We start from the raw sequence: 23,268 nt of genomic DNA, 5'->3' as shown, positions 1-23,268 counted from the left end.
TTGGCCAAGAGGAAACTAACCCAGAGAGTGTTCTTTCCAATCCTTGTTGCCCTCACCCCTTGAAATGCACCTTTTGAACTTAACCAAGATTGACATGAATGTTCTCCAGTCCTTTGTGCAGATGAAACTCCTTCTCTGTGAATAGAGGAAGGCAGCAGATGGAGTAGGAGGGAGTGTGGGGGAAATCAGTTAAGTCTGCACAGCATAATGCCAGCACGGGTACTCCACGTGTGCCTCCCCCATCACATCCTCTCAGCGAGGGTAGAAGTTACACAGCCATCCCTCCAAATCTGCAGGGGCTCGTTCCAGGACATCCTTGCAAGGTTACCAAAATCTGTGAATACTCAAGTCCCTTATGTAAAGTAGTGTAGTATTTGCATAGAACCTAAACACATCCTCCTGGGTACATTAAGTCATCTCTAGATTACTTACAACTCCAAATACAATGCAAATGCTATGAAGATATATGGCATACTATATTAGTCAGGGAATAATGACAAGAAAAAAGGTCTGCACATGTTTAGTATAGGTGCAAGTTTTTCCCAAATTATTTTCAACCCACAGTTGATTCACTCCATAAACACTGAGTCCAATGGACACAGAGGGCTAACTATACTCAATTTGTTCAGCATTGTATAATTAGTGTCTAGCAGGTGCTCAGATGTCTGAGAACAAGTGAATGAATAAAGCTGCAGGAGGGTGTGCTGTGGACCATTGGTTCCATGCCACTCCCATACAAACACAGAAATGCCTTCTGTGCTTCTGCTGACTTGGCAACAGTGACCCAGAGAGAGCCATGACTGGAGCTTGTTGGAAACTGGAAGATAGGTGAGCACAAGCTCACCCTCTAGGTTAGAAACCTCTGAAATCACCTCATCGTCACCTTTTACCAGCTTTGAAACATGAAAAACATAGCAGAGTACTGGAGAGAAGGCATCTGACCCACATCTAGGAGTTCTGCAGCCCACTGTGGGCCTCTCACAGACCCAAAGTCAGCCACTCACAGGTCCCATGGGGACAAATGTGCAAACACAGAACATCCACTCTAAGGGAATCAGAAGGTGAAGTTGAAATCCCCAAACTGAGAAATTTCTTGCAAGGCTCATATTTTATAGTAAATATTCAACTTGATTTTATATTTTGCTCCAAACTATATGTGTACTTTAATATAAAAAGTAATATGCTTCTCTCTCACTACATCTTCTATTAAAATTACCACCCCAGAAAGACATGACTGGCTTATGTCCTGACTTCTCCCATCGTAAGGAGTTAGGTTACTAACAACTTGGCATTTTCTTTCAATAAGGCTCTAAAAGTTCCATCCTGAGACCAAACTTCAGGAGTGTTAATTCACCCTACCATAGCCTCTGAACAGGCTTACAAAGGAAAGAACTACCACCTTTACTTGCCCAGAAAAATTTCACCCGGTTGTGATTCACTCTGGCAATTTCTACCTCTGCCTAGGCAATTCTGTATGTATACTAGAATCATCTTCTCATTTATACTTATTTTATGAAACAAAACACTGATTAAGATTATTGTGACATAATTGACTGCTGCTCATATCACGAAAACTAAATTAAAGTGGCAGGGTATCCAAATTTAAAGTGTTCTTAAAAGCCGATCGGTGGTTACTGGGGAGAAGAGAGGAAAGGGAGTAGATGGAGACTGAATAACAGGTGCCGACATATTGCTTGGTAGGAGGAATGACTTTAGCATTCCAGAGCACAGTAGAGCGACTTCTCCTTGACTATTTTCAGCCACACTGGAGAACAAACATCATCGTCTTCCTTTTGTCTGCCTGTAGTGACACCAGGTCCATTCCAGCCCCACTACATACTGACAAGTGGAGCTTTAGGTGGCAACACTGTGACTTGTGTTTCTGGCCCTTAAAATGCTCTTGACTACAGTTCTTAGTCATAGAATTTGGGGAAGACTACTAGAAACTGCTCAGTACCTTGGCTGGGGCCATGAGTATGAAGGTTACAAGGATGGAGGAAAGATGGAGACACACAAAGGTTAAAATGTCACATGCAAAGCTTGTGACCTGGGTCTAAGGAATAAATTGCTTCCTTTCTTCTACTCCCAAGCCTAGCCGTTGGGCCAACCAATCTGAGGGACAGTTTGGGCCACAGAGATTCACACCATGATTCATGTTTCTTTGTAGACTAGGGACTCTTTTCATGGGGAAGAATTAAAGGGTACAGCAAGAGGCTGGGGATGCTGTTATTGGGATTTCCCCAACATGGAAACAGGAGCAACCATGTCCCTCCAACAGTGGAGGGACTCCACTGTCTCCAGCAGTTGGGAGTTCTCAGCAAAGCCTACTGTCTCGCAGTATAGTTGGTACTTTTGCATATTATTAATAGGAGTACCCATAGATACTTTAGTTACATTTTCTTATTTAAAATTTGTAATCAGCCTATCAAAAAGATACCTGCACTGTCATTCTTAATGCAGTTCTATTCACAGTAGCCAAGATTTGGAATCAACTCAGGTAGCCATTGATGGATGAATGGATAAAGAAAATGTGTGTGTGTGTGTGTGTGTGTGTGTGTGTGTGTGTGTGTGTGTGTGTGTGTGTAGAAATGGAGGACAATATTATGGTAAGTGAAATAAGCCAGACACAGGAGATAAATACTACATGTTCTCCCACAAGTGGTACCTAAAAAGATTGATGTCAAAGGAGAAGAGTCAATCAGTGGCCACAGGAAGAGTAGAGAAAAGGGAATAGAAAGAGGTTGGATAACAGGTGCCAACACATTGCGAGATAGGTGGAATAAGTTTAGCTTTCCATTCCACAGTAGAGTGACTGTAATAAAGAGTAACCTACCATGTATTTTATGAATAACTAGGAGAGGAGCTTGAAGATTCCCAAACATAAAAGTAGAAAGAAGATGGAAACACTAATTACTCTGATTTGATCAGTACACATTATATTGAAATGTCACATTGTACCCTATAAAATGGACAATTATGATGTGTCAATTAAAAAGAAAAGGTAAATTTTTAAGATAATATTTTAGCTTACTCTGTAATGACTCTTTTGGAGCTGGGATTCTCTTCTGGTTACAGGAGCTGAAGCTTAAAGTTCATATGGATGGCAAGAGCCGGGGCCTGAGCCTTGTTTCACTGTCAGCTCAGTGCTTCTCTTTCACATACCACTGTACTGTACTTATCCTTTCTTGACTAACATGTCATCCCACAAAAGCTTTCATGAACTCCAGAGTCCAGGGTAAAATATTCAGTTTATGTTTGTGTCACTCTGTTAGCAGTAACTGTTACCTAAAGGGCTTTGGAAATAGAGATGTGAACAGAAACACAATTCATGATTTCCCTTTCTTATTTTAATAACTTTTCACAATTTTTATTACAACTTTACTTTCTGTAACTTTTTAAATTGTTTACAACTGTTGAAATCTTTATGAGTTAAAACAAGGAAATGTAAGAAAATTTATGTGCCTAGATTTAATGCATAGTAATATTTCTATAGGTGCAGTCTGCATTGTGTGTTGTAAAATTTGCATCAATGCCAGTCTTGTGTTTATTTTTGAAGCCTCTGTTTTCTTCTCAGGGTTACATTTGAGATTTACTCATAGAGACAGAGCTGAGACTTTGAGCTTTTTATTTTATTTTATTTATGTAGCTCTTTCCACATAAAACTCTTTTTTCAATAGGAGAAGCAAATATCACATGGGGCCTTTGAAGTCTTCTGAAGGGTTCCCTATGCCCCCTTTCTTCTGTGGGTTCTTGTGAGAGGCCTCATTGTCTGTACCAAAGAGAGATTTTGAATTTGAATCTATAGTGTCCTCTTTGTGCTTATGTTACTCAAGCATTTAAATATTAATTTCCTGAAAACTAAGTCAGTTCCCCAAGGCCAAAGCATCACCTGATGTATGTCCAGTCTTACCTTAGGCTTAATAAGTACTTGTTGTATTGCAGCAGCATAAATTATAATAAACTGATTCTGATTAGCTCAATGTATCCTAAAAGACTCTTATTAGCCATGCAGTCTAGGACAGGTTTACTTTCCATGACTGAAGCACCACAGACAGGTCCTTATTTACACAGGATTTATTTAGTGCTCGTTAGCTTGAGTCCAGCACTAGTGTTTACCTAAAAGGGACATGTCAATTTAGGGTCTTTTAAAGAGAAGGAAGCCTACTGATAAGGGCTCAAGAGTAAGCACGTGGAAATGCATTCAGTGAGGTCCACTTTTGTTATGCTCCATCCCACTTTTACAGACTCTGCAAACTGGACTGAGTAATAATACTAATTGAGCTCTCACTTTGAGCCAGTCCCTGTGCTAATAAGCATATCCCTCTATACATTCATTTCAGAGACAATGTTGATTAAGTGCTGTTATGTCTCACATTTGATGAAGAAACTGAGATTCCAAGGACTTATCCAAAATTACATAGCTGACCCCAGTGCTTTCTGGTCAACCATACATTGCCTTTGCTCTTCATAGAGGCATTGTCACCCGTGTCACTCTGTAACACCCAGTGGTAAGGCCAAGGATGGTAGCCCCTGTGTGGTATCAGCACTCCCTTGCCTGTTCCCTGCTAGTCCACAGTGATGCCTGAGATTTCCACAGCCCCCTCCCAACACACACCCAGGGCAAGGATGAGAAGCAACCTAATTGCTTCTCCCAGGAAATACCAGCCACGCTGGTACACAGCCTCCTTGTGAGAGCCACCTGCCGGCCACCTATATTTTACCCCAAAACACACTTAACATTTTATGAACTCAGATAAGCCTTCCAAGTCCCAAGGGCAAGCCTGCAACCTCCTGTCTTCTCAACAATTAGACATCAGTGCTGAAGTGGATTTACAGCTCCAGCCGTGGGCCTTGGCACATCATTGGTATAAAGTGCAAATATTTGAATGCTAATTATCGCAAAATAAACAGGCCACCGTATCCAAAGCAGATGAATTCTGTTTCAGGAAGCCAGCAGACCCTGGCTTGTGGGCAGCTTGTGTTGTCTTTGCATGACAAGCGATAGACGTCTGGAATCAGTTCCCCCTCCCCCTTAGCCCAATTGAAAACTGCCCAAGTGGCTCACATATGTGAGATTTGCCTTTCAAACTATTTCCCATCTGCCCTACCTCTTCAGCAAAAGCCCTGTACTGCAGAAATGATCTGACCCAGAAATGTAACATCATGGTCTCATAAGAGTAAGCTGGCCCAGCACACTTGGCCCAGGTGTTCTACTGTATTGAAATGACCAACCCTCTTTCACACTGATGCATAAGTGTCCAGAGACCTCCTTCTCATTGAACACACCAGGATTGCTTTCATTCACATCTCTTCTCCATACACTGTACAGTCCTGAGACTGAGCAGTAACGCAGTAGGAGTCTCTTGTCCTTCCCAGTTGGCACACTTTTTGCCATCACCAGCCTTGACACCTATAGTCTCCCTGGGAGACCTATAGTCAATGGGATGCCAATTGTGACTAGAAAAAGTCCATTTGGGGATGTCCCAAGACCAGTTTTTCTCCAGTGAAAATGCCAGGCATGAGGAGGTATGACTTCAGAAGTCTCACTGCGAAAGTCAGTTACTGCAGCAAACAAAAACAGGGATGTTGGGGACAATAGGGTGTTAGGGAATCACTTGGTCTGAAAATCAGGCATAGTAGTTTTGTAGCAGAGAGGAACAAAACTCATTAAAAATTTTAACTTGGTGCTTGCATAGCACCTAACAATTTTCAGCCTTCATTATATAGTGAAAAATGAGAGGAGCTTAGGGACCAAATGCTAGAAGAGAACCTCTTGGAACTTCAGTTCCTTATCTGCTCTATGAGAATAATGTTCATTGAAGTGTGATGGATTAAGCTGAGATGAGGGGTTGAAGTAGGCCAATGTGTATGGGATGTTGGTATAGCACCTGACACATGGCTGGTACTCGTTTGCTCCACTAGCACCTGACCGGTACTGTGACTGCTGTTGATAATGCAAATCTAGCCATCCAACACCCAACCATACAGACACTCCTTCAGGCTAAGCAGCACTGCCAGCAAGACACAATTGTCCTCCTAACTCAAACGGCCCCCAGAGGGGCAATCCCACAGCAGGGCATTTCCCCCATTTATTTTACACATTCCAGGTGTCAACCCACTTTGGGTTATAAGATGAGTAAGATATGCCTCCCTCCTTCAGGAAGCTTATAGTCCTTTCCATGGTAGCACACTCAAGTATTTGAAGTTTTGCAATGTTTTAAACTTACACCTTTGCCAAGCAAGGTCACTTGAGTCAGCACTGGGGAGAACCCTTCCTAGCACACAGGATGAGGATTGCCTCAACCATATGGAGACAGTCATCCCTGGATCACAAAGAGGAGGCCCCTTCCTTGGACGAAGACTTGACAAGTCCTGCTCTTTAGAAATGAACTCTTGTTCTACCACCACAGTGCTCTGCTTCCCTGGTTGACCTCTCTCTTTCTGCTGTTCTGGACATTAGCTTAAGAATGGGCATGACAGAAGGAATGAGGGAGAGACTCCTAGCCTTCTGCACTTAGCTGTTTGGAGACACTCTTACACTTTTAAAAATGAAAAGGGAAAGGGGCCATTTGTAAAAAGGGGCCTAAGAGGTTGTGATGAGATAGAAATATTCCAGGTGGGGGAGGCGGCTTCTTCTGCTGCAGACCCTGTATTTTCTCTCATGTGACAAGAGCTAATTTTAGAAAAATGGTTCTCAAAAGAAAATGACTCTCGAAGGCCATTATGAGACTTGAGTGGCTCACTATAACTCACACACTAAATCTTTATGATTTCAACACTAAAATAAATACCTAGATTTAAGATTAGTCCAGACAACTCTCTCTCTCTCTCTCTCTCTCTCTCTCACACGAGCATTTCTCAGACCCTCAGAAAACCTGACCAGCTGGTGGTTGTAGCAGATGCATGGGTCAAAGTGTGTTTTAAAAAAAGAAAGAGACTCCACTCAAGAAAACTGGTGATAAAGCTTACCTACAAGGCCTGAGAGAGACATCATTAAAGTGGCAAGACCTAGAATTAACCTCTGTTCGCCCTTGAACAAAGTAAGTAGTTAGCTGCATTGTGATGTCCTTCTACAGCACTGTTTACATTTCATAATTTCACCTGACAATGTGTGATACGTTGTGCCCTTTAGAAGATGTCATTTCTTTCAGAACAACTTGAAGGAGAATTTAAACACCCTTTTGTAGTGGTCTGAATATCCAGAAAGTGATGCAACTCATTTCTTTGTTTGGGAATCAGTGTCTAAGGTATGATCACCCCTGACTGCCTAGACCAGGACAATCAAAATCATCTCCAGCAGTGCAGCCCTTTTGATTTTGCTGCAAAAATAGAAGTTTTCCAGAGGCTTGGCTAGAAAAGGAGCAGAATAGGAGAAGGGGATGGGAATGGAAGAAAAGTAGTGTCTACAGGCAGAGAAGAGCCACTGGGGATGGCAAGCTGCCCACTGCCAGGTAATAAGCTAGAGCGGCTGTGGAAAGGACGAGAAAGCCATACTGTGTCCAGCAGGTGTATAATCTTGCCAGAGCTCTTCCCAGGGGAAAGCTGGCGAGAACTCAACAGCCTCAGTCACTTAAACCACCTTCCACAAAACTCATGTGAAGGTCTGATTAGGGAGCACTTGTCCACCGGCACCTGGGGACAGATGACTTGCCTGATGGGCCTCTTATACTTTCCTGATGCCATTTAGAGCATACCAGCTAATGACGGCACATAGCAATGAGTGTAACAGATGATGGTGGAAGCTAAGCACGATGATAGTTCAGATGTACTGAATTAAGGAAAATATGCTTTTCTATTGCTTAGCCAAACCTCCCTCCCACATGGAAAAGAACAATGCATGGCTTTAATTTGACGATGTCTCCACTTCTGTCCTGGATCCCTTACAAATATTCCAATGACAGAGACCTGGGATTAGTAGAGTGGCTTCTGTAGCATTTTGCTAGCACAGGATTTGCTGTGGCCTTGGGATTTAATCATTTTGGAGAATGTTCCCTTAATTAGCAACAGAAGGCTCACAGATGCAGAAGTTGCAGCAGAGGCTTTGGGATTCTTCAAAGTTGGTGTCTAATGGGAGGCAGAAATGCCACTTGTTTCTACAATTACCGTGCTTAAGGAGCTGCATCTGTCTTACCCGATGAACAGTCATCATTGCTGCTTGCATTGGGCTCCTTATTTCTTTTGTGGAGCTTAGAAACACATATCCTGTCACCTTCTACTTCCTAGCACATGAGGCAGGAAGAACAAGAACAAGCTGTCACAGGGGTCCTGGGCCCATGGCAGGCCACTCTGTGGGCTTCTTTCTGTGTGACCCCAGATACCCTCTGATTACTCTCCTCCTTATCGTGTCTGCCATCATCTCTCTTGACAGATAAGGCTTCTGTGTATTTCTTCAGCCTAGAACTAGGCCGGATCTGATCCTCTGAATCTTTCCATGATATCAAACAGATTCACTTTCTCACCAGGCTCATGCAGCTTCCTGAGGCCACTGAACTAAACAACATGAAGTCATCTGCTGCCCAGGGAATGGCCCAAGACCAGAGGTTTCTGACTGCTCTGCAACAGCTCAAGACTTTGTTGTTTTCCTTATTTCACATCCCCCCACTCTCCAAACACCTCACCTTTGTCTCTGTGTTTTAAAATTGTTTTATCAAGTGAATGCTGAAATGAGAAACCTGTTGCTTATTCGTTAGTTGCCCACCAAAGCAGCTGTTCAGTGCAGGGAGACCAGGGGGTGGTAATTCCCAGCCAGAAGCAGGAAGACAGGCTTCTAAATTAGCAACTGCAGCCTTGGTATGGTATGATAAAGAGTTCTTCTGGTCTGTGTCCTGGGATCCTAGTCTGGAGCTTCTGAAACTCTTGGAACTTCCTGAGTGATAAGACTGTGCTTGTTGTGCTAAATGAGGTGACTCAGAGACCCTTCGATGGCTTCAGGTTGGGGATGAGTCACCAATGATAAGATTTGAACTTTGGTCTAGCCTGGCTTTCAGGAAAGAAAGGCAAGCTGGAGATTGAGTTTACTCACATGGCCAGTGATTTAATCAATCATGCTCATGTAATGAAACCCCAATAAAACCTATGGCACTAAGCTCGGTGGAGCTCTCTGGCTGATGAAATTTTGATAGACTAGGAGGTGATATCCCTCCAGATTTAACCCCGTATGTCTCTATTACTGTAAAACTGAAATTACAAGTTCAGCACCTTCCTGACTTCTGTTAGTCATTCTAACAAACTCTCAAACCCTATGAATGTTATAGGAACTTCCAGATTAGAACCTGGATCATCAGAAGTATGGATGGCCTGGAGACCCCACAGGCAGCTAGCATCTGAAGGCAGTTTTGTGGATACAGGACCCCCTAACTTGTGGAGTCTGCACTGACTCCAGGGAGTATGTCAGAATTATTTTGTAATAGACACAGTTGTGGAAACAGAATAATTGTCATTAAGGGTAATAATTGTCATTAAATAACTTGCAATACTTGAAGCCGTTTTTTAGACCTTTTGTCAGCTTGAAGCACTGAGTGGACAGTTAGGCAACTGACATAGATACCTATCAAAGTTGGCCTCAGACTAAACTTTACCAAACTGTCCATTATCAGCTCCCAGTGAGCTGTGTACAGAACTGCACAGTAAACACTTAGACACTTTGACAGCAATTGGACATTGTCTTGACATTCAGGCATAAATGGAAGAAATACAAAACTATATCAGACAGTGACAATTTGGAGGATCATGATCCTTTAACACAGAGAGTTTGAGAAGTCTAATTTAGAAAATACAACTTTAGTTGATATGAGCAGATGGAACCAGAGTTGAATGTTAAAAGCATGAGCCCTAGAATTCAGCAGATGGGTTTGGGGAGACCATGCAGAAACAGACATGGTGATCAGCCCTTACAAATACACAGGTGCTGTTAAACCTATGAGCTCAGAGGCCTTGGCAGACTGCTAAGCAGATAAGAGCAAGGAACTAGCTTCCTTCCCCCACTTTGCCTAGTCAAATGGAATTCTCTGAAGTCAGATGCAAAGGACATTGTTCCTGCTAAGCCGCTAGCTGCACAGTGGCTCTCAATATTGCCAGGCAGACATGTCTCTGAGTCACCTGAGAAGGGCTCTTCTCTCCCTGAGACCCTTTGATGTGCACAGGTCAAGAGGCCAGGCTGGGATCGACATGATGCCTGGATTTAGCAATACCGCTGATAACAACTCTGGTTTCTGATGCTCCTTCCCAGCCTCCCCAAACCCTGCCCATGCTGGGTGGTCCCCAGAAATATCCGACCAAGTGTCCCAGGTGGACTAACTGTAGCTCCTGGTTGTTTTTCAGGTTCCTCCTGCCTCCCACTGCTGTAGGACCCCGAGGTGCTGGTCCACGAGGTCTGCCATGAAACCACACTTGAAACAATGGAGACAACGAATGCTCTTCGGAATATTTGTTTGGGGACTCCTGTTTTTGGTAATTTTCATCTACTTCACAGACAGCAACCCTGCGGAGCCTGTGCCCAGTTCCTTCTCCTTCCTGGAGACCCGAAGGCTGGTGCCCATCCAGGGCAAGCAGCGAGCCATCATGGGAGCTATGCATGAGCCCTCCTCACCAGGGAGCTGGGATGCCAACAAGGCGCTGCCAGGTGTCCCCCCTGCTGGCCCCTTTCACACAGGGCCTGAGGACCCACAAAAATGGGCTCAAGCCCCAGATGGGTTTGAAAATGGAGAGGAATTTTTTTCATCCCAATTCGGGAGGAAATCTCAAAGTGCGTTCTACTCGGAGGGCGACGAATACTTTTTCGCTGCGGGTCAGCCAGGGTGGCACAGCCACACGCCAGGGACATTGGGGTTCCCCTCCCCAGGGGAGTCATCCCAGCGGTCTGGAGCGGCCCAGAGGAGGCGGATGAAAAGGAGGCACCCGAGGCCAGGAAAGAGCCGCACGTTGGTGGACGACGACGACCTGGACAGGCTGTCCGCCTCCATGTCTAGGGCCTTCCTGTATCGGCTCTGGAAGGGGAACGTGTCGTCGCGGATGCTGAACCCTCGCCTGCAGAAGGCCATGCGGGACTACGTGGCCGCTAACAAGCACGGCGTGCGCTTCCGCGGCCCGCGCGAGGCGCGGCGGAGCAGGGCTGAGCTGCTGTGCGAGCTACGGCGCCGCGGCCGCGTGCGCACCCTGGACGGCACCGAGGCGCCCTTCTCCGCGCTCGGCTGGCGACCTCTGGTGCCCGCCGTGCCGCTCGGCCAGCTGCACCCGCGCGGCCTCCGCAGCTGCGCCGTGGTCATGTCCGCTGGCGCCATCCTCAACTCCTCGCTGGGGCAGGAGATCGGTGCGTCCCACGGCGGCATGGGCGCCCGTCTGGGGCCGGGGGAACGGGTGTGGACATGGGTGTGGGCGGGCGGCCGGTTAGCAGAGGGCCCCAGGGGCTCCGCTCCCCGCCCTCTGCTGCCACCGTGAGTCAGTCTGGGGCCCAGCAGAGGTGTTCTTGGAGCAGGGTTTCAAGGATCCTGGGGACAGGAACGGTGCGCTCCCCATCGAGAGTGCTGGTGGAAGTGGAGGCAGCGCCACCACTTTTCACTGCTCATGGCCGAAGAAACCATGGTCTACATCAGTAGGCTGCCGTGATAGCCCCAAAGAGCCGAGTAGCCCATCTGTGGTGTAATAGCGGGGAGGACAAGGGCAGGAGATCACTTAGTGGTACCCCAAAAGAGGACATGTGACGATCGTTTCGACTACTTTACAGACCAAATCCAAGTGTAGGGCTCTGAGAAAAGCCAGACTGCTGTGGAAGACATGGTTCCCACGGGAAGTGGGCTCTGGCCTGCCGACTCTTGGCACAAGCCCAACCTTTGGGTCGGAGCCAGTGCACACAGTGAGGCCCTTCTCCAACATGGTAGACCTGCCTTCAAATCTGTGTCAGGACCCTGCAGCGCATGTACTCCATAGGTTCTGTGTGGCTAAGGAGCTGGAGAGAAACTGGCCAGGAGGGTAGAGAGAAACGAGAGAGCTTTCGTTTTAGGAAGTTGCAAGTCTGCATTTTGTAGGCCATGCCAATGGGTGGGAAACTCAAACAGGGTTCCTATGTTGCATTCTTGAGGCAGAGTTTCTTCCTTCCTCAGGAAACCTCCACTTTGTTCTTAAGTCCTTCAAGTGATTATGTGATGACCACCTATCGTGTGGAGAGTATTCTGCCTTCCTTAAAGTCTACTGATTTAAATGTTAATTACATCTTAAAATATATATGTATATATACCTTCATGGTGATACCTAGACTGCTGCTTGACCAAACAAGGTAGGCACAGGCTACCTAAGGTGGCACATTAGCAATAACCATCATAGCTGCCTAGCAGTCTTCATGGAAGACCTGGGTACTAATATCTCGTGGTTGAAGGGAGTGGAGTGGGGTGAAGTACATTCTGTCTCATAGAGTGAATTTACTTCTCATAGGCCTTGCCCTGGCTGTGCTGGCATTGGCTCTCCACAGAATTCTGTCCTCATTTCCCCACCTTCCCAGGCTCTAACCCGTCCTTGCTACAGAGACACATTCATTAGCCTGTCAACTGTCCCTGGAGCTCTTCTTTCAGACAGGAGCTTCTGATCCCTTTGTTCCCCAGGACCTCTGTCTGTGATCAGCTAATCCACCGCTGTACCAGTGAGCAAATATCTCAGCCCTATAGGACAAGTCATTCACTTACTAAGCATGTTTTCTCTATCTGTGTGCCTAGTTCCATATTCAGTACAGAAAACCAACATGGCTCAGACACAGCCTTGATCTCAAGTCCACAGCTAATGCATTCTGCCACCAGCAGTGCTAGGTGGGAGCTGGTCTGGAAGTCACATTTGGGTGCATCATTCCCTCATTACGAAGGAGTAATTGTGCTCAGGCTGTACTGCAAGCAGGCCCTTCAGTCCTCCTGTGTCCATGAAGAATGGATGGTGCCTGCAGCCATGTTAGAATAAGGTGCTGCCACCATAGGCAGAAAAAATGCAGACCTAAGCCCAGATGTGCTTGGAAATGAGACTGAATTGGAAAGTTTTTAAAGTTAAAAAGCCCCAAGACAAGAAATCTGGACTTGTGGTCTGGGGTCCCTGTATCTCCATGCTGATATGACAGCAAGCCCACAGTAATACTGTCCACGTGTCACATAAGCGTGTAGCCAACGCCAAAGCAAAACGGCCTGCAATTATTAAGAAAGAGCAGTGGTTTAGAGGTCCCCAGGGTGAAATAACACCAAGATTCGTTCTCATTTCTGAGGACCAACATTAATAATGCAGAGGAGGGATTTAGGTATTATGCTTTAAAGCAGGCAGTAACTCACTTCTGGTTTTGTGTTGTTTTAAACACTTCTGCATGGTAAATAGGTAGCATTTAGATAGCTCCTGCATCCCAGAGAGAATTCCCTTGCTCTTTATACCTGCATAAATATTCCTGTCCAGAGCCTTTTAAACTCTTCAGAATTTGGAATAGGGCATGAAAAACACTGGAGAGTGTGTTTCCGGGAAGCAGGAAATGCCTGCTTACATATTTGTTAGTACCTAGTATCCAAATCTAATCTATGCTGTATGCACTTATGAGACTTCATGAATAGAACTGGAAAATTACAAGTGAAGAGCACACTTTGAAATTTTTTTTTTAAATGTCTGTCTTGTTTTATCTAGTTTCCTTTGAATCAGATTGTGTACCTAGCATTTTCAAGACACACAACCCCGGCATGGCTCAATTTGTAAAAACGAAAAGCTTCATCTTTCTAAGCTGGTGTCTCAGCGTCAGCACTGTGTGGGCCAGGCATCAGCCTCTCTCCTGCTCACCCGGAGGTGGCAGTGCAGACTCACAGTCACTAATGGTTCTCATGGCAAAAACAGTCATGGAGCAGATTGCTGAGCCACCTTGGAAAGTTAGGTTGGCCCTTAATACCTGCCAGAGAACTGCCTAAGTGCAGAGGTTGTGATCCCATGAAAACTTGCAGGCGGAACTGGAAGGCACCTGAGGCAGGCTGTGCTTCTTCGCTCAGGCGGCCCCTTCATAATACTCACAGCTCCTTCCTTCCCTCAAAAGGGAGACCCACATGCCTCCTGCCTCCCGTTCGCTGATTGGCTACCCTTTGTCTCCCCCTAGTGTTTGTTTCATGGGCAGTAAGTACTGCTCTGTCCCTGGACCCCCTTCTGTTAGATCAAGTCATATGGAACAATTATTTTGTGTAAGAAAGGTGTAACACTTGTAAACACTTCCACTTTGAATATGCTATTGAAAAGCAGCCTGAACTGTTTTGGAAACAAGGGACACTCTTCCCGGAGCCATGACACCTGATCAGCCATGCACCTAAGCAATATTACTTTGCTGATGAGGTTACTCCTAGCACTCCTGTGGAAGCCCTCCAGAGGAGAGAGATCTAGGTGGAAGACCAGGGCCTGCACATTAGATTCCTGAATTCTAGCAAGTGATGTGAAATGGGAGAAAGGAGATGCAGTGAAGTAGGTGTGTGGGGGATTGGAACCCATGCTACTTGCTGGGAAGAGCTTGGAGTTTGGCAAACTCTTGTTACCATAGCTTAAAAATGGTAAGAAAGCCGTCCATAATCATTCATTATTTATTGATCATGATTTCTCCAACAGACCCTGTGCTAGACAGAAAGATGAATAAGGCACGGACCCCGCCCTCAAAATCTGTGCAGTCCTAGGAGGAATCCAGACCTAGGAGGAATAAACAGATAGCTGTACTACCCTGTGGGTAGAAGGACAGAGGGAGATATGGAGGCACACAGGGTAGAAAATGACAGTGGAATCCTAACCCATCTGAGGGCTGCTGGCTGGGTAGGGAGAGCAGAGGGCAGGAAAGACTGCTCCCAGAAGGAGAGGTCAGGCCAGATGCCCAGCATCATGGGGAGACATGAACCAGGACAGTGTGGTATGAAAGTGATCAAGCTGCAGGGAGTTTAGGGCAGGGATCAGGGGAGAAGCTGGGTGGGAAGGCAGTTGGGCAATGCATAGATGCCCTACAAAAACCAGACTTCACTCTATAACTGTAAAGTATCACAACTCAAGGGTGTTTCCCACAGACAAGATTTGTTCTGTTACTCTGGTGCAGCTTAAGTGTTAACTGTTGTATGCCTTACAGTGTAAGGGATAGATAGATAGATAGATAGTGCAGTTCCACTTTATAAAAAGGAAATGGAGACACCTGGAGTCCCGTGGGCAAAGCCTGGACTTGAACCCTCAGTCTGGGTCTCAAAGAACTGAAGCTCTCACCTCTGTGCCCAGGACACAAAGGCAGTGAAGCAGTGGGGCCAATTTTTATTTTAGGAGATCACTCCTGAGCCTGGGTTTCAGGACCAGGGGAAGACAGTCAAGAGGTGAGGGGTGCAGGCCCATTGAAAGGGAGACAAGGGCCATGAGAATCAGGAGGAGTCCTGCAGACCATGGTCCTGATCCCTGCCAGCTATTTCCTGGTGGCTGGAGGAATGTCCTGTCTGAAAATGCTGTCTGAATTTGCATTTTCTGGCCAGCACAGATCCAAAGGAGGAGGAGGAAAGGGGAAGATGCAAGGTATGGGCCAAGGGTGATGTGATTAATTTGGAATTACTTTTCAATTTATTTGAGGTTACATCACTGCTTGGGACCTTGGCGTGCCCATCTGACCTCAGACAGTCTGTGTCATGGGTGGGCAGCATCATTTTCTAGGTGAGCTAGGATTGGGAAGTCATAGCCGCACACCTCTTCCCTGGCCTGTCACTGAGTCCTTCTGAACCCCCACGGGCCCCTCACTGTCTGGCATCCCCTCCCACTTCTTCCCTTCTGAGAGGGTTGTCCCACATCACCATTTCAAACAATGCAATGCATTTAGGGTTCCTATGACCCCTTCAGGTGTCCACAAGGTAAAAACTATTTTTGTAATAAAACCCCAAAGTCTTTTCTTTTGTAGCTCTGACATTTGCTCATGACATGAAAGCAGTGATGGAAAAAACTGCTGGCTTCTGAGCACCCATGGGGCAATAGCCCTATAACACTTGACATCGTAGTATTTTCACCATTAAGCATCGCAGTGGGGGGAAAGGATGTCAGTTGTGCATATAGATGGCCTTATGAAGCAGTCAGAATGATCAGTTTCATGAAATCTCAACTACTCAAGTGCATGTGTGACAAGGGGAGAATGAAAGAAGGCACTTCTGTGTTTCAGTGTACAGCAAAAAGACCCTGTGGGGTTGGTGTTGTGAGCCGAACTAACCACTCACGCCATGAAATACAGTTTGTACTTGAGAAAAATGACCAACAGAAATACTTCACTTATTCAAACTTGGATATTTGGCAGGTATTTTCTCTAAAAAGAGAATAACTGGCCAGTATTTGTTGTTAATGATAAAATTCAGTCTTTCAACCATGAACTTGGATGTTTCCCATACTTAAAAAACTGAGTTGATCCATAGTGATACTAAACAGTGTGGGTTTTTTGAGACTGTATAATGAAATGTGTCAATATTTGAGAGATCTCTCTGATGAGAGTTTTCAAGTAATCAGTGCACAATATTATAAAATCAAGCATGGATGAAAGACCCACTTTAAGGCAAGATAGACTAATGGATTTTAATGTAGCAGAATGACTTGGACTCTTGGATTTGTACCCATTAACATGAATTTTCTAAAAGTTCTCAGTTGGGAGGCCTCATTATCTTAAACAGAAGTGTTCTGTTTAAGAACCCTGGCCTGGGAAGAAGACTGGCTTGGTGGTGGTGAATGCAGACATTGACTAATGGTGGAGTCTTGCTTTAATTTCATATTTAAATCTGGAGTCACCAATTTATTCAGACAAAAATGTTCATGGATATGGTTTTCAGATGCCACATTGTAACCAAACTTTTAACAAACTAGCCTTTGTCTAGTTTTAATGAAGTATCAAAAAGGAATGTTCACAGTTCTCTGTGAGAACTCTTAAAATAGCCTTCCCTTTTCAGTGATATATCTGAGTCTTCATTTACTTCATCTAAAACAACATATTGCAGCAGAGTGAAGGCAGAAGCAGAGATGAGAAGCCAACTGTCTTCTAAGAAGCCAGACGTTGAAAAGATTTGCAAGTGTTTAGATTTGCAGTGCCAGTCTCACTATTTCTTTGTTTTTAAGTTATTTTTATGAAAAATGTATTGTAATGTAAATTAAGTAATAAAGCACAATTTTTTTCTATTCTACTTTCAAATGAAGTAAACAGGTTATCAATAATTTTTATAAAGACTTCTGAGACTAAAATTTGAGTTCTACTGCTTTGGGTAATCTAATTTTTGTAGCTCACATATGATTTGGATTTTATTGAACAATAAAAATAAGTAATAAAGCAATTCATTGCCAAAAAAGTGCAAAGAAGTGCTTAAATGATGAAGTAAAGAACAAGCTCTTTGCTGCAAGTCTCAGGTATTTAATATCATTTATACAGAACATAGACCCTCAAATCTAGAGATTCACAATTTTTTTATGGGTCAAGCTGTAAATATTTTAGACTTTGGAGGCCACAGGGTCTCTGTTTCAACAACTCAGCTGTGCCATTATAGCTCATATGTACACGAATAAGTGTCTGTGTTGCACTTCAAGTTTATCTACTAAAATAGGCATGGCCTGCAGGTCACAGCTTGTCATCTCTTATAAATTTTCCCTAAAAGCATTGTAGGATTTTTTGATGGCACAGGGAGTTACTCTATATGCGTTCATTGCATTCCCAGAGTTTGATCATTTTGGTGCTCTAAACTGGAACTCCAATTCTTTTGGACTCAGGACTTGTCAATAAAAGCACTTTTTTCAACCATATTTTGGTAGGGTATGCATGGCAATTTCTACTCTTTAGGGAGTAGGAAGAAGAGTCCCAAGGAGGGAGCAGCAGGACCCAAGTGAAGAAGGCAAGCTTCCATGGGGTTGTGTCAGGTAGAGTCACAGTAAATGCAACATGCACATGACCATGTGGCTCCTATGCAAATCAGAAATACGTCACCTCACTTCTCACATGCAGGCCCCATTGCTGCCTTGAGCTGTGAAAGGGATGTTGAGAACTAACCACGGCCAATAGAGATTCCCTGAGTTCATTCACTTTGATTTCAGGCTGGATTCTGGGAATTTCAAGATGTGTGTTTATAGCTTTCCTTAAGCAAAGGGAATGTGTCCCCTCACTTCCTGCCCTGAATCTGATGAGCATCTTTCCTCTACCACTCCTTCTGTCTCCCCCTTGGCCTCGTGGCCTTGTTTTCACGAAACACCCTCTGCATGGTATTCACAGAAGTGGGAAGTCTGACTGCCAAGTGGAATGAAATGTGATGTCGGTATGCAGTGTAGCTTAATGGAGCATGGGGTATATTACAGAGTACAAGGAGCCCTGGCAGCTGGTGCCATTGGTGGTGTCTCCCAGCCTCCAGAACTGTACAGTCAGTCCAACCATGGCTCTAGCAGTGTGGAAGCTCTAGGGTTGCTCACATACAGGGCTTCTTGGCATCAGCTGCAGTCTCTATAAGGCTGCATGGAAATCAGGGTTGGTTTTCTTTTTAAGCATCAATAGTCTTCACCAGAACATGACAATGTGGAATTGAAGCCTATGGCTTTCTTCCTATGAGAGGTGCACTTTGACCTCTATGTAGGCAGTACCAATAGATGCAACCAACCTCAGCAGTAAGAAGCTCTGTCCCAGCATTTTTACCTGCTCCTGGAGATCCACCTTCCAAATGTTTCAGAACCTTTGAGAGAATGGCTGTATAGACTATGTCACTTGTAAAGAGTGTGAGAAGACAACAAGCATCTGCATGTAACTTACAAGCTGCAGGATTACCTGGAAGTGAATGAATTTGTATACACACACAGACTCATGTGCTGCTTAACAAAGGAGCAGGTTCTAATAAATGAATCATTAGATAATTTCTTCACTGTATGAATATCGTGGAGTGTACTTACATAACTAAAATGACTACAGTGTCACTAGGCAATGTAATCTGTGGGACCATTATTGTATTTGTGATCTGTTATTGACTTCCATGCCCTACTGCTGTATTTCACTGTGTGTTTCTATGCAGATCTCCCTAGCCAAGATTTGCTTTAACATTTTTTCCTAGATTATGTCATTCTCTAGAGAAAAAAAAAGTAAGCTTGTCACTTATGTCCCCTAGATTCTCATGATGCAGTTTTGAGATTTAACTCTGCTCCTACACGTGGTTATGAGAAGGATGTTGGAAATAAAACCACCGTGCGCATCATTAACTCCCAGGTAAGATGGATGAAGTGTTTTCAACAGCACATTATGTAGGTAAATAGTTTAACTGGATGAGTGAACAGAAATTGCCTGGATATCCATGGAGATACATGCTGGTAGGTCTTGTAATTATAAAGAATTAATGAAGAAAACTGCAGAGAAATGGGAATTTAAATGTGGTATGAATAGGAAGAAATAAGTAAGATCAAAGGCAAAAATCAGTTTGTATAGACATGCCATTGTATACATGAAACTGAGAAAAAATAAACCAAAGCAACAACAATAAGAAAGATGTAACATCTACAGATTTATAGGATAACTTTGAGACTTTCTTTAGTCTGTTGTTAGGACATTTTAAGATCCCCCCCACAAAAAAAGAGTTTTTTAATTGGAAATGAAAATAACTCCTTTCTTTATGTTCTTAATAAGAATGGCTTCCAAAATTTATGGCAAAATTATTCTCAAACCACAACGATTTCTACAGTTTAAAAATATGTAAAATAAATGAGGTGGTGAGTGATTTATGGTGAATTGCTTGCAGAACAAACGATTAGCACACTGCACAGTTGGCTACGCCAGGCAGCCTGCAGCGAGGTGAGATACAATTACCACATTCCGCACCATTCACTTAATAACAGCTTCTCAGAGAGGAAGAGATAAGCCCCACCAAATTAAAATACGTGTTGCCCTAGATACAGTGTCACTTCAGAAACATTAAAATATAAAGAAAAAAAGTGGGTCTTTTCAGTGTGAAAAATTGCATCTTAAAGACTGAGAAAAAGCAACATGTTTTTCTCTAAAATGATAGCTTAAGAAAAGATGATTGACAGGTGACACTAACCAATCAATCCAGAAGGCCTGTGGCTGGTACTTTGGAAGCTTCCTTCACAACTTGGTTCACCCACACCCACAATGATGCCTCTTAATTACATGTCAAGGCTTTTGGAGAGCAGGTTGGGGGCCTAGATTAGCTAGGGAGTTAGGTCTTTGAATGGCTGGAGAATTGGTGTTTGTTGTTGTTGTTGTTGTTAAACTCTCATTTCCCTAAACATTCTTCGAGTGCTTTAGCAAGCAATGCCAGCCTTTCTCCTCTCCCAAAGGAAAACAGAAAACCTGAGCCATTTTTTCTTACTCTAGTTCCTCTTTTTAATTTTTACCAGTTTCTAAAACATTCTTTTGAAGAAGGAAGTACTGATTTAAAAAAATTTTTTTTAATGTGTGCTTGCAGATTCTGACCAACCCCAGCCATCACTTCATTGACAGCTCTTTATATAAAGATGTCATTTTGGTGGCCTGGGATCCAGCTCCTTACTCTGCTAATCTTAACCTGGTAAGTGTTTCCTTGATGCCCTCAACCCAGTGGCCAGATAGTGCCGGTGAAACTGATCACAGGTAGGAATCGAACCCTTTTGAGTCACACCATCTTAATGCCATTACTGTAGTGTGCTTGGTGACCAGTTTTCATCTAATGCTAAAGTGCTTTCACTCTGGAGAGATGGGAAAATGTGCATTTCTAAGTGCACAGAAATTCCTAGTTACACTGAAGGTTGGGATGATTAAACTCAAAATTGTTCCACTGTGATAGGACGACATCACACCCAGAAGTTGTTACAAGATCTTTAGAAATAAATTGGAAGTGTTTGACAAGAAGATTTACACTGGGCATCCACATTACCTTGTTGTCTAAATGGCCTGTCCCAGGTTTTTCCTGAACGTGTTTCTGTTTGGCTTCTGCTTTTAAGTCTGTTAAATTTTATGCAATAGAGCTCAGACAAGTTTATTGCTAGCCATCAAAATACAAACAGGTTGCATTTGGAACTCTAACAACACATTATCAACCTAAACAAGTAGATAGCTACCTGTGGTAGAATCTTGCAGGAAAAGCCAGTGAGCTTTTTGTAATGAGGGCTGGGAAAGATGGATGATGTTTTCCCTAGCAAGAGCTGCTGCTGGCTATGTCAACAAGTATCTTGTCTTTGATTTGCTGGAACCAGAGAGCATGCAAATTTCTTAAGATGAATGTGAGGAACAGGTCTTGGCTTCTCCAGAGATCACTTTGCAAGAGAGCCACCCAAGGTAGAACGAGTCCCTCCAAATGAGTGTGGGGGTTACTGTCCGTGTTGAGACTGGGCTGACATTCACCTCACATGAATGCTAATGGGTTGTCTACCAAAGGTGCAAACCCAAATCACCCTCAGAGTAGTTTTTAAAGTCAATCTGACAGAGCCCCATTTCCAGAAGTGAAGGACACAGCCTCAATGTGCATTTGCTGGGAACGCTTTCTGGTGATTCTCCTGTGCTGGCTTTACTGAAAACCAAGCACCAAGAGGCCTTAGAACATCTAGTTTTCTTCCCAGTCTGGGTTTCCCAGGCTTAAGCTCCATCAGCTTTCCAGCTGTTTGTGAAATGATGGAGCATTTCTGGCTGTTGGCCTTGTTTCTTCCTCACCCAAGTCCAGAGTCCAGAGCTGTCCCACCTGAGGTATGTGGGCAGTACCAAAATCCAAGTGACACAGTCCCTTACAGTGGAGCTGATGCTGCATGCCAGGAACTGGGGTGAGGCTGGAGAAGGAGGGATTCCTTCTGGTTCCACATTCCTCTTGCTTGTTTGCCAGTGCCACCAGGATTGAGGGCTTGGTTTATTAAAGAGGATCTGATACAGTCATGAGAAAGGTTTTAAAGTACCGATTGTTTTATCAGTGGAATATTACCCAGAATCTTAGTATCTATCCCATGGCATCTACCTGAAAGAAACATGGGGCTCTCTGAGTTCTATGAACTAAGCCTCTCATCAGATACCCTCCCCAAATCCCACATCATGGTGATACCTGACACACTTCTGAAGATTTTTGTTTCAAAACAACTTTACTAGCTTTTTTGTACAATGTACCTATAATAAATGTAGTGTACATTCAGTACTATTTACAAATTTATACCCTTGTGTGTCCATCATCATAATCAAGAAATAGAATAACTCCACCACCCCAAGAATTTCCATGTCGATCTAGCCTAGTCAGTCATTGTGGCCTTCATTCCAGACCCAGGCAGCAATGTTGTGCTTTCTGCACTATAGATGTAATTTGGAAAACTTATTTTTAAAATACCCTTCTCAAGCCCAAGGATGAGCACACTAGAACATGGACCAAATACGGCCACCAAAAATGCCTATAAAGTTTTATTAGAAAACAGCACACTCATTCAGTATGTACTCTCTATGGCTGCATCCACAGTATGGGGTAGATTTAAGTAGTAGCCACAAAGACCACATGACCCTTTGCAGAAAATGTCTGTTTACCTTGATCTAGCCCATCTCTCTCATTTTACCAAAGAATAAACTCTTGTTTGTACTACAATGCTGATCTCTCTCGAACTTGTCCTCCATCTCTAAGGAAGCATCTACAGAAGTGATGAGTCATGGTCTTTCCCCTCCTTCTGGCTTCTGCCAGGCTGCTCAGTTTTAAATCTACCTGCCTACATGCTGTCCTGTCTCCTTTCCACAGTGTTGTCCTCTGCCCTTGATTGAATTGTTTATTTATTTTTTCTTAGTGGTACAAGAAACCAGATTACAACTTGTTCACTCCATATATTCAGCATCGACAGAAAAACCCAACTCAGCCATTTTACATTCTTCATCCTAAATTTATATGGCAGCTTTGGGACATTATCCAGGAGAACACAAAGGAGAAGATTCAGCCAAACCCACCATCTTCTGGTTTCATTGGTACGTGTATGGCAAAATTGGAAAGAATGGGTGGGTGAGCAGGATGAGACCTCATCTTTAGTAAATACACAGCCATATTATACAGTAAGAGCCACTAACAGGTGGCTTTGGAGACTAACCAAGGAAAAGAGAAACACTCTGTCTCAGTTATCGGTTACTGAGTCACAGACTACTAAAAAATTTCAAGCTTTCACATGAAAACTGCTGTATTTTCTCTCATGGTTTTGTGGGTCAGGACTGGCCTGTCTGGGTGATTTTTTGCATCCCCTGGTGTCAGCGGTGTCTCTTGGTAGTTTTCAGCTACTTCATGGGATGGTCACACTTTTAGTCTAGCTCCCTTGCTGGGACAGCTAAGAGCA

General features: G+C 44.1%; 1 protein-coding gene across 10 annotated transcripts in view; it reads left to right on the top strand.

Annotated features, from left to right (window-relative positions):
* The window catches only part of St6gal2 (ST6 beta-galactoside alpha-2,6-sialyltransferase 2), a 67,615-nt gene that overhangs the window by 24,660 nt on the left and 19,687 nt on the right, over positions 1-23,268 (top strand). For all 10 annotated transcript variants that reach the window (XM_074050516.1, XM_074050518.1, XM_074050524.1 and 7 more), the window contains 4 exons: positions 10,321-11,308; positions 19,107-19,204; positions 20,418-20,519; positions 22,735-22,909. In XM_074050516.1, the coding sequence (XP_073906617.1) occupies positions 10,321-11,308; positions 19,107-19,204; positions 20,418-20,519; positions 22,735-22,909 (1,363 nt within the window). The remainder of the gene's footprint in view (positions 1-10,320; positions 11,309-19,106; positions 19,205-20,417; positions 20,520-22,734; positions 22,910-23,268) is intronic.

This window comes from Castor canadensis, chromosome 12 (genome assembly GCF_047511655.1).
Source record: "Castor canadensis chromosome 12, mCasCan1.hap1v2, whole genome shotgun sequence".
NCBI classification, from domain to species: domain Eukaryota; kingdom Metazoa; phylum Chordata; class Mammalia; order Rodentia; family Castoridae; genus Castor; species Castor canadensis.
This window is presented reverse-complemented; position numbering and strand designations above follow the sequence as displayed.